The sequence below is a fragment of the Ambystoma mexicanum genome, chromosome 5p (genome assembly GCF_040938575.1).
Source record: "Ambystoma mexicanum isolate Mex_15411 chromosome 5p, UKY_AmexF1_1, whole genome shotgun sequence".
In the NCBI taxonomy this organism is placed as follows: Eukaryota; Metazoa; Chordata; class Amphibia; order Caudata; family Ambystomatidae; genus Ambystoma; species Ambystoma mexicanum.
The window spans coordinates 25,045,010-25,057,241 of record NC_090930.1 but is presented as its reverse complement, the minus strand read 5'-3'; the positions used below and the strand labels follow the sequence as shown (position 1 = coordinate 25,057,241).

The 12,232-nt window shown below is 48.0% G+C and overlaps 1 protein-coding gene across 1 annotated transcript in view; it reads left to right on the top strand.

Annotated features, from left to right (window-relative positions):
* The window catches only part of SDHA (succinate dehydrogenase complex flavoprotein subunit A), a 473,685-nt gene that overhangs the window by 148,763 nt on the left and 312,690 nt on the right, over positions 1-12,232 (top strand). The window contains exon 6 of the mRNA XM_069612357.1: positions 8,828-8,976. Within this exon, the coding sequence (XP_069468458.1) occupies positions 8,828-8,976 (149 nt within the window). The remainder of the gene's footprint in view (positions 1-8,827; positions 8,977-12,232) is intronic.

Below are 12,232 nucleotides of genomic sequence, written 5' to 3'. Positions count from 1 at the left end.
CGCGGGTTCGATCCTCAACTCTCATCAGCCCGCCATCCGCCATCGCCGGAACTCTGCAAAACAAGAGATATCATTACAAAAGACTTTTAAGACATTTGAAGCGCCCATAACTTACCGTTCGTGCAGTTAACGACGGACAGCAGTCCTCTGAGGTCAAGAGGCCTGCACCCTTATCCAGTGAAGGAACTGGTTACGGCACCCTGCCCCGAGGCAGATGGAGAGCTCGGCGTTCACTTACCTAAGGTGAGGGCGTTAACCTTTGGGGTTCTACAGGAGAAGAGAAAGGGAAGAGGAGAGAGGCACCCAATAACCCCAGTTCATTAATCCCATATTTTCTATCTGCAGACATCTTACTCTTCGAGTCACACATACAGTGCACAGAGGTCCAGCCCAAAGAGCCAACCGTGTGTTACACATCACCTTTGAAGATACGGCATTCACCCAGTCAAGACCGGCGCCTCTGCGGGAATCAGGTGAGCGTTACAGAACACAAAGCCTACCGCAAAACTCCCACCCAGGCGCTATGGAAACCTCGGATACCGACCAACTAGCCCAGTTACTTGGGGAACTAAGAGCAGAAGTGCATGCAGCCCGTCAGGAAACGAATGCTCTAAGAAGGGAACTGATTATTTCCAAGGAGCGAACAGACGATCTCGCTAGACAATTGCTACAGTCACAAGACGGACAAACTCCGTTACCCGCATCAGGGGCAAATCTTCCTTCAACATCCTCTACGAACCCAGTGCAGATCAACCTACCGCCCGAACGATTTTCTGGTGACCCAAAGAGGTTTGCAGTATTCATTAATCAGTGCCGGTTGCACTTCTTATGCCGGCCAGCAGCCTTTCCAACTGATCAAGCTAAGGTAGCTTTCGTGCTTTCGTACCTTAGTGGCAATGCGGCAGACTGGTCGATCCCTCTAGTTAATCAAGATGATCCGGTTCTCCATGATTTTCAAGCTTTTCAGCTCAGTATGGAAAAACTGTTTGCAAGACATTCACAGGGGCAGGCCTTGGACAATGAGCTCCTTTCATTGCGACAGGGTAATCAAGACCTTTTGGCTTATATTGCGTCTTTCAACAGACTGATAGTGGAAACTCGATGGCCTGAGGACAAAAGGATTACGCTGTTTTATAGAGGTCTACGTGGAGAGCTCAAAGATGTGTTAGCCCAAGTAGTGAATCCCCCGCAAGACTGTTTGGACTATATTGACTTAGTCGTTCAAATTGACCACAGACTGCAGAACAGGAAGGTCGATCGTTCCAAGTTTGATGCTCGAGTATTTTCCAAACCACCAACTCCTACCAAAGGAGTAGACTCCGGGGAACCCATGCAAATAGGGGGCCTGAAAGGACCACTAACACAAAAGGAGCGGGAAAGGAGAAAACAGCTGCAATTATGCCTCTATTGCGGAAACTCGGGGCACTTTCTTCGAGACTGTCCGGTGAAACCAGCCAAGAAGGCAGTAGGAGCTGCAGTTACCAGGGTCACAAACTCTGAGCAGGGAAACGACCTCGCCCGACAAGAATAGAGGTCCTCTTGCCAAGCGTTAAAACCAGTTCCGTGACCTCGCATTTCGTGATACCTATGGTCCTCATTAGCCCTGAACATCCGGATCGATTACATGCGATTGAAGCTTACGTCAACAGGGGTGCCATTGGCAATTATGTGGATCATGAAATGGTTTTGAGAATGAATCTGACTCTTTGTCCAAAGGCTGTAAAGGACGTCATTACTACGGTGGATGGTACGGAGATAGCCTCCGGACCAGTAACGCATACCACCCAAGAAGTGACGCTAGTAAGTCAAGATGGACACCATGAGAAGATCGTGTTCGATGTGATCAAGGCCCCTCAGTTCCAGATTATTCTAGGAATTCCTTGGTTAGAGAAGCACAATCCTCAGATCGATTGGCGAGCAAGAACGGTTCAGTTTCCAGAATGTGTCTCTACTTGTCACCCTCGACCTGGTGTTGCACTGGCAGCAATTTCCTCGGAGGCTCCCCAGTTACCTCCTGAATACCTAGAATTCCAAGATGTTTTCCGGAAGGATCAGGCTAACTCTCTACCTCCTCATAGGTCTTATGACTGCCAGATAGACCTGATACCTGGATCTACTCCTCCTTGTAGTAGAATTTATGCCCTCACCGAGCCTGAGAATCTTCACCTCCGACAATACCTGGATCAATACCTAGCGAATGGGTTTATTCGTCCTTCCAAGTCCCCTGCTTTCTCAGCTTTGTTCTTCGTTCCAAAAAAAGAAGGGGACCTTAGAACTTGTATAGATTATCGCGCCCTGAACCAGATCACCGTTAAGAATAGATATCCGTTACCTTTGATCCCTGAACTCCTGGACCAAGTCAGAAAAGCATGCATATATACAAAGCTGGATCTTAGAGGAGCCTACCACTTGGTACGAGTAAAAGAGGGCGATGAATGGAAGACGGCCTTCCGCACCAAGTATGGGCTATTTGAATATCAGGTCATGCCCTTCGGACTTTGCGATGCCCCGGCCGCCTTTCAATATTTTATGAACGATGTCCTCGGAGAGCTCATAGATGTGTGTGTTGTTGTTTACATTGACGACATCCTCGTTTATTCTTCATCGGAAACTGAACATCGGAAACACGTGAAAATGGTCCTCGAGAGATTGCGTCAACGCAAACTTTTCGCTAAGTTGGAAAAATGTGTTTTCAACGTGACTGAAATTGAATTCTTGGGATTCATATTATCACCTAGCGGAGTGCGTGGGATTCAAAGAAGGTCGATGCAATTCTCAAATGGCCATCGCCATCCTCCGTAAAAGGTGTTCAAAGCATGTTAGGCTTCGCTAACTTTTGCCGCAGGTTTATCCCCGAATTCTCTCGAATAGTCCAGCCCATCACCGCCTTGTTAAAGAAAAACAAACGTTTTGAATGGTCTACCGAGGCGGAACAAGCTTTCCAGAATTTGAAGACTAGATTTATCTCTGCACCGATCTTAAAACATCCTCGCCCAGAACTCCCCTACATCGTTGAAACTGATGCTTCGAGCCTTGCCATGGGGGCAGTTCTATCACAAAAGGACCCAGTAACCAATCAGTTGCATCCCGTGGCATTTTGGTCCTGCAAATTCTCGCCTCCTGAAATCAATTACACTATTACTGATAAGGAACTTCTAGCTATCAAGTCCGCCTTTAAGGCTTGGCGGCATTATCTTCTGGGGGCCCGACACACTGTTACTGTGATTACAGATCACCGAAACCTGCAATATTTGAAAACCGCAAAAGCTCAATCCTCTAGGCAACTCCGTTGGGCACTATTCTTTGCCGAGTTTGACTTCATAATTACCTATCGACCTGGTACAAAAATCGGTAAAGCTGATGCCCTTTCTCGGATGGGAGTGGAAGAACATTTGATCAATCCTAAACCTGTACCTATCATTCCCGAACAAAGAATTCTAGGTGTAATCGCCACACAATCCATAGAGGAAGTTAAGGGTAAAGCCAGGCTACTGGTAACTCCAGCAGACATACAGAATTGGCATCTGCAGGAAAAGGACTTTACGGTGAAGGACAACCTATTATATTTCCAAGAACGGTTATACCTGCCCAGCACAGATTTACAGAAAAAGGTAATGTCTTGTTATCACGATTCTTTAATGGAAGGACATCCCGGTATGACCAAGACCTCGGAAAAGATCAAGCGCTACTTCTGGTGGCCGTCTTGGAAAAAAGATACCAGAGACTTTATAATGTCCTGTGGAGTATGCGCCCAAAACAAGAGTCAAAAGGAAAAACCAGCCGGCCTCTTACGCCCTGTTGACATCCCGCCTCGCCCTTGGCATACGCTTTCTATGGACTTCATCACCGATCTACCTCCATGCTCCGGATACAATACGATCCTAGTAACCGTGGACCTATTCTCCAAGATGGCGCATTTCATTCCACTCAAAGGCTTACCAACAGCAGCAACTCTGGCTCGAGAATTTCTCGAAAATATCGTCCGACTGCACGGTTTTCCTTCAGTTCTAATTTCGGATCGAGGTAGTCAATTTATTTCTCATTTTTGGCGAAGTTGCTGTCGGTTGGCTCAAATTGATGTGAGACTTTCGACCAGCCACCACCCTCAAACCGACGGACAAACCGATAGGACCAATCAAACTCTGGAACAGTATTTGCGCTGCATGCTACAACAAACTGAAAAAACTTGGAAAGATATCCTTTGGATAGCCGAATATGCCTACAATAACTCTGTCCACTCGGGAACTGGGAAGACCCCGTTTTTTCTTTTATACGGTAGTCACCCTCGAACCTCGGAGTTGGATCCACTCCAAGATCTTGGAACACCAGCAGTAGACCACCTGCATTCTACAATCACCCAAGCCTTTAAGGAAGCCGTTTGTCACCTTCAAAGGGCTAAAGAACAATACAAGAAAGGAGCAGACCAACATCGGAAGGAAGCCCCCCAATATCAAGTAGGAGATCAAGTCTGGTTATCCACGAAATATCTACCTCTAAAAGGACCACGCACATTCAACCCAAGATACCTTGGTCCCTATTCCATCACTACCATAGTAAATCCAGTAGCGGTCAAGTTGGACTTGCCCCCTCACATGAAGATACATCCGGTCTTCCACGTCTCTCTATTAAAACCCGTGCAACCTCAAACCCGACTAACTACATCTCCAAAACCTATTCTAGTTGATGGAGAACTCGAGTTTGAAGTCAAAAGCATCCTGGATTCCAAGATCTCCAAATCTAAACTATTTTACCTGATTGACTGGAAAGGCTACGGTCCCCAAGAAAGATCCTGGGAACCTGCAGAATATGTCCACGCGCCTCGTCTAATCAAAAGATTTCATCGAACATTTCCTAACAAGCCCAAACCCCCGGAGAAGCCCGGTTTGGGAGGGGCCTTGAGGGGGGGTGCTGTCATGATCTCTGCTTCCAAAAGATCAGGACTTGCCCGACTCCCTTGGAAGCAGACCCATAACCCCGGTTCCGAGTGCCAGCCAGTCCCAATTGGGACCTTTTGGACCCTGTCCTGGCGCCAGTGGCACCAGGCTCATAAAGATGCCCAGTCCCAGGGCTGGAAGCGCCGGGCTCATAATGCTTGGGTGGACTTACCTGCAGCAGACCATGCTGCTTACTTACCTGCCAGTTGAACCCCGGATCCTCTTCTGTTTGGGACTACTTTTCCTGTTGGGTGGGGCAGGAGCCACTCCCTAGGTTCAGAACACTGGAACTCTTCTGGAAAGCAGGAACTCTTTTCTTACCTAGGCGTGGCTGTGGAAGGAGAAACCTAAGCACTACAGGAGGCTATTTAAACCACACCCGATGGATGAATCTTGCTTTGTGTTATTCTGCATTCTCTGCAGCAGAACGCTCATCGTGTCTTCTGCTTCTGATCCTGGGCCTAAGGAAACAAAGGCTTACCATCCTGGAATCCAGTCTTCAGCAGCACCTGTAAAGACAAAGAAAGAACAGGTTAGCACTACGGTCTTCAGTGGCAGCGCATCTCTTACCTGGTCCATCGGCTGTCACCAACGCCTCGCGCTGCATTCCGGCATCTGAAAGACAAAGGCTTACCTACTCTTCGCATGTTCCGGAGGTCTTCGCACTGCATTCCGGCATCTGAAAGACAAAAGCTTACCAGCTCTTCGCACGCTCCGGAGGCCTTCGGCGCTGCATCCCGCATCTGAAAGACAAAAGAAGGTGCGTTTAAAGACATTGGGCAACTTTATTACTCACGTGCCATTACTCCTTCCCACGCCGAATCCAGTGGGTATTCCAGCACCCTTCAGCTTCTCTAAAGCTCCGAACTTGTACCTGCAAGATAAAAGGGACAGTTAGTGCGCATCGTGAAGCAGGCTACAAGCGCTTACCTACGTGCTTCCAGGCGCTTCTATTCCTCACGCGGGTTCGATCCTCAACTCCCATCAGCCCGCCATCGCCGGAACTCTGCAAAACAAGAGATATCATTACAAAAGACTTTTAAGACATTTGAAGCGCCCAGAACTTACCGTTCGTGCAGTTAACGACGGACAGCAGTCCTCTGAGGTCAAGAGGCCTGCACCCTTATCCAGTGAAGGAACTGGTTACGGCACCCTGCCCCGAGGCAGATGGAGAGCTCGGCGTTCACTTACCTAAGGTGAGGGCATTAACCTTTGGGGTTCTACAGGAGAAGAGAAAGGGAAGAGGAGAGAGGCACCCAATAACCCCAGTTCATTAATCCCATATTTTCTATCTGCAGACATCTTACTCTTCGAGTCAGACATACAGTGCACAGAGGTCCAGCCCAAAGAGCCAACCGTGTGTTACACATCACCTTTGAAGATACGGCATTCACCCAGTCAAGACCGGCGCCTCTGCGGGAATCAGGTGAGCGTTACATTGGGGTATCGGGCGCTCTCTGACCTGTTCCCCAAGGGGAAATTCATCACCTCGCATGGAGGCCAGGACACTCGGGCTCACCACTGGAGTTGCTGCAATACTTTAGGCTCAGAGCGGCTGTGCAGGACATGTGGCCCTCACACCCGGACGAACCCCCAGAGTCCACCGAAATTTGATACATTGCTAATTCAACGGGGGGTAGGGGCATGATATCCGCACTTTATAAAATGTTGGCTGAGCGCTCTGCAGAACCATCTTGCAAGGTTTGCGACGCTTGGAGCCAGGAACTGGGGTTGGTAATCGCTGACAAGATTTGGGTGAAGATGTGTGCGCACACGCGTAAGGTTTCCCTCAACTCAAGATTTAGATGTATACAGTTCAAACTCCTTAATCGTTTGTACTACACTACTCAAGCGGTCGGGAGGTTCGCACGGGATCAATCCCATGTTTGTCAGAGATGCAAATCCAGCGAGGCGGATCACGCACACATGTTTTGGGCCTGCAGGGCGTTGGCCCCGTTCTGGGAAGCTGTGCTAGAGGCCCTCTCGGAAATGGTGGGATTCCGGATAGATCCTGAACCCTTGGCGGTGTTGTTTGGGAGGTGGGAGGGTGAGGGGGCTATAGACGGGTTGTAAAATTCTTGAACATGGGAGCCATAGTGGCCAAAAGATGCATACTGCAGTGCTGGAAGCGGCGATTTCCCCCCGCCCCCCTACACTAGAAATGTGGCTTAAGGCTCTCACTTGGGCACAGGTGTGTGAGGAGGACTATATCAACACATTGCCTGTGAATGCTCGCCCTAAAAACATATGCACTGAGTTTTGTAGTTACCTGAACGCTAAGGCTGATCTGGAACTGTTATCCTCCCCTCAGGGTAACAGGGTATGTCTGTCCATACCCTTGTATGTGCAATATGCTTTTGTTGATGTAATATGTGATCCACTTGCTACTGCTTCTTGCCAATAAAGAGAAGTTTAAAATAAATAAATAAACCATTTATTCTTACAATACATAGTGTTTCAGTGTTTCTTTGGACCATTTGTATTACAATTTCATTTGTACTGATTCTACAGCTGGCTCTCCCCCCACCTAAGATAGGCCTGGATGCTCTGTCTACGCTACCATGAATACTAAGCCTTATACTAAGAGTGGAGTCTTGTACTGCCTCAGTTGAATGGTTTTACTAAAAACTGTCCTAACAGTACACAATTGTACAGGCCCATCAAGGGTTTACTTTCTAGTTAGAAGTTGTGGTTTTCCAAGAATCGAAATAAAGATTGGATAAGTAGGAACTAAAAGCAGCTGCCAGGTATCGAGAATTAACATGTGACCAGGAGCTACCACTGGGGAACAAGGAATTGGTGCATAGCATTCTTCAAATCAAAGTTCGCATAAATTGCAAATCTATAATTTTGTCCATTGTTTATGAACCCATCTGCTATAATGTGGTATAGATGTGTACTAATATTTAAAGATTGTGCTTAACAAAGAGTTAAATTCACATAGGTGTTTTTGTATAGCATCAGTTGGCCTGTGGAGCCAAACGTAGATCCTGGTACCGTTTGGTATCAATCTAACTAAATAACTCCCAGCTTCCCTCAGTTTCATGCCCTGTCCTCTTTGACTCCCTTCCCCCTTGTTTGTTATGTTGCATGTGTCCCGGTGCTAGTGGGCCCCCATAATAGACAAGGAGGTTAGGAGCGTCCCTGTATAGGCATGACTGGTTTTATAATCTGCTTGCTAGATTTTTGTTTTATTTATTTATAACGCGCCTATACACAAGTGTTTCAAGGCGCGACGAGGCAAGGGAGGGGAACAAAGGGAGGACAGACGACGATCCTACTAGGCCAGGTGTCATTCAGATCACGCAAGTGCATGGCAAGTCTACCTTGTATTATCCCAAAGCACTTTTTTGACCTGATAGTTATGTGTGACTTAAAGTATATATTTTCTTATATGTCGATTTAGTGTTTTTTCTAGAGCCAAGTGTGTGGCCTAATTGTACCTGCTACCCCTACCTGAGAATTAAGCTGTGTCGCTCCCACCATGTGACCTACACTTTTAGAGGTTTGGCTTCCCTTTCTTGCGAGGTGTCAGCACCCATGTCAGTGGTTGTTGCACCGTCCACACAGGGCGTTCCAATAACTGCCTTAACAGAAGGAAAACACTCTGGGAACTTAGTAACCATAACGCTTCAGGAATTATTTGTGTCGTCGTGTCCTTCTGTGCTCATTTCTATGAATAATGCAATTTCAGAATGAATGTGCTGCACCTACAGGAATTCAAGCCTCTGTACAGCCAGTGCTGCCTGTGACAAGTGCATCCATTCTCTGAGCTGTGGTACCTCTAAATCGACTCCTGAACCCTTCTAAGCTGGCATAGTTACGAGGGCTCTAGAAGAAAAGACCTCCAGTCATGTGATATTTATGATTTTATTTTCTTCTTCTTTTATCAGTCTCTGAGATACGACACCAGCTATTTTGTGGAGTACTTTGCTCTCGATCTGCTGATGGAGAATGGCGCGTGTTGTGGTGTGATTGCGCTCTGCATGGAAGATGGCTCTATTCACCGCTTCAGAGCAAAAAATACAGTCATTGCTACAGGGTAAGCACTTCCATTCTGAATTAAATGTTTCATTCAATCACTACATAATTTGTCTGTAAATATTACATTTACTTTCTTTACATATTTATTGGTGCTTTTTATAGGCGCCACACATAGGCAACTCGTTCATAGGGGACGAGGGGATGCCAACCTGCCAGAACCCTTGCCCATGATGGAGGAGCTGCGCCAGCCAAGTAGAAACTTTGGGCGCTCCCTCAGTTGCTTGTTACAGCTGAGGGATCGCTCCTGGGCTGACTTAAACTGTCAACAGGAAATGTGGTTTATCTTTGACAGTTTGTATCCCAGCCACGCGTGTCCAATGACCTGTGAAAGCCAGGGCAGTTTTTCTTCTCCAGTCTTGCAAGGCCATTTGCGGATGCAGGCTGTGGTATCGCATTTTTGGTGGAGGGGGCGTGCCTGCACCCTGCGCACATCCAAGTGTTTTGGGTGTTGCATCTGAAGCCCTCCGCTTCCTGTTCGTGCTGCACGGAAGCCGGCAGGCTTTCTAGAGGTGACTGAACTGAGCGAGGAACGGGGCTGCGTGCAGCCTGAGGTTTTTATCTTTTATGTATTCTGATATGAGGTAATTTAATAACGTGCCTGTACAAAACTGTTTCTAGGCGTGACAAAAAAAGGGAAGGGAGGACAGAGGGAGAAGAAAAACAACAATCTTACTAGGCCTTGTGTAATTCAGATCGCACAATTGCGGGGCGGATGGAGGGGCAGACTTGCCGGGGACAGGCACAAGGGGGAGAGTGCAGGTAGCTCATAAGTGCTGCCGGTAAGTGGCTCAGAAGTGCAGAGAATCGGGGGGGATTGTAGGGTTGCAGATATAGGCCCATAAGTTCAGGGAGTCCCGTAGGCAGTGCAAGGGCAACTGGACATGTAGGAGCCTGGACCCGAAGTTTACTGGGTGGCCAGGTGACCAGTGCACAGAGTAGTCTGGGACATCTCCAGCAAGGTAGAGGGAGAGAGAAACCGGAAGCAAAGAGGAATATCTTGAGTTACTTGCAGAACCGCAGGTGGTCCTGCTCAGGTTTGAGGAAGGTGGCATAGAGGTGGGTGAGTGATCGTCATATTGAGTAAGGGTTAGTGTAGTTGGGTGCTGGGGGATAGTGGGATATGTGGTTCACCGGGTTATGGGCATGGGCGGCATATTTCATGGATGGACTTGGTTACAGATAGGCGGCATTTCAAGAAGCACATGTGTTGCATTCAGAACTATACAATGTGTAGATTTTGCGTAGATGCCGGAAGTGAATCTGGGAGGGTGCAGAGATTTCAGGATTCAAAGTTCAGAATAATTATTATCGTTATGGTATTTATTGAGCGCTCACCTAGCTTTGAGAAGAAGGGAGGAAAACCAAGTAGAGATGAAGGCACAGTGGGGGGTGGGGATCAGCGCCAAAATTGAGCTTATAGTAGATGCCATATGTTGCGGATATTACAAAGGTTTAACCTGGTTTCTGTGGCAGATGTGGTCGTGAATTTCTGCCTCATTTTGTTTTTAGAGGACCCAAAGGTTTCAAGCATTGGGAGCTGGCATGAGGGTATGTTGAAGGGGTGTCTGTTCAGCAGGGCCAACATTCCAGCAAAGGAACCACCTTCACTGTTCTCAAAAAGGAACAAGGTTCCAGAGAGGGCCCCTTTGTAGATAACATTCTATTGCACATACTCCTACGTCCCGTCCCCTTTCCTCCATACTTGTGGTACATTCCGTCCTTTAGGACGGACTGGAGCACTTTTGTCAAAAAGCATCAAAAATCTAATTGTTGTCCTTCTTTTACTTTTACGCGGGGTACCGCACGTGGCCGTAACGCTGCTCTCCTGAGCTCCGCCCCACGCATTTCCCTTCAGTCCTTTTCTCTGCGCAGTCGGGGCTGGGTGCACTAGCATCACTGGGAATTTTTATTCCCTTTTGTCTTTCCTTCCTGCTCCGGTTCCTCGGTCATCTAGTTCTCAGTCTATGCCGGAATGTATGGGATTCGGGTCCTGTTCTTCATGCGAATGTCGTTCGCGAGGGCGGATCGCCACTCTTTGCTTGGAGTGTCTAGGCCCGGAACTTCGTTCGTGCTTCTACTGCGACTTCCTCTCTGTTCGGGCACTCCAAAGTCGTCTTTTTTGGTGGGAGAAAGTGTTTCAGCGCGTTCCTCCACCTCATTTCCAGCTTTTCTTCGACGAAAAGAAGAAATGCCTGGTAAGTTCTGGTAAGTTCTTTACTTTTTAGGGTGCCCCTGAGGTGCCTGCAACGGACCTGCCAAAACCAGGCGCCGTTACGACGTTCACCATTTGGGTGCTACGGTTCAGCCCAGTTTGTCTGTAGCACTGGATACCGGGGTTCGCCCTGAGGTCTCAATTTCTGAAGCTTTCCACACTGATACCGGGGTACACCCTGAGGTCTCAGTTTCTGGGGCTTTTCATAGTGAGTCGCGGCTCAAGGCCCCAGGAGCTATATGTCCCGGCTTAAAACCTGAGGTTCCTCTTCTTGGGGCTAAAGTCGGCACCGACAGAACCAAGAGATTCTCTTTGAAGGTCTTGTCGGTGAGGTTCATCCCTCAACTGTCCCACGTATGTAGTTACTGTCTACCCCCCAACACCCCTGGTCACCTGTATGTCCGCTACTCTCTCCCCACACACCCCTTCGTCGCCTATATGTTCCTCACTATTACGCCCCTCAACCCCTCCGTATCCCATCCCTACCTCGCCACTCCCATCATTAAAACCTCTCTTCACATCGGCACATTGCGACGGCCCTACAACTAAGGGCTGAGCTACGGTCTGCTGCGGTCATAAGCATTTATATGCTGCTGCCGCCCTATAAGAAAGGGGATGGGCAACACGTTGGTGCCACCCATCTTTAACCTTTCATGGGTACACTGCTGCTGCCCAGCAACATGGGGCTGTCCAACATGTCCGTGCCACCTGAGGTGTCCACTGCACTAGTATGCTGCTGCTGAACTGTAAGAAAGGTTAAACCGACTGTGTTTTTGCGGATGCTGAACTGTAAGATAGGTTAAGCGGACTGTTTGTTTGTGCAAGCACCATGTAACTGATCAAACCGCACCCTACTACATGCATCATTGTAACACGCATGTTGGAATCTCTTCTCAAGCACTTATGTAACCAAGTAAGCCTTCTTGAACAGCGCTACGATGCCTGAGGGCAGTTGTGCGCTCTATAAATGTAAACAAAAAATAAGGCGTCTCTTCTATAAAAAAAATAACACTAGCGCTGACACACCATCTACGAGCGCGTC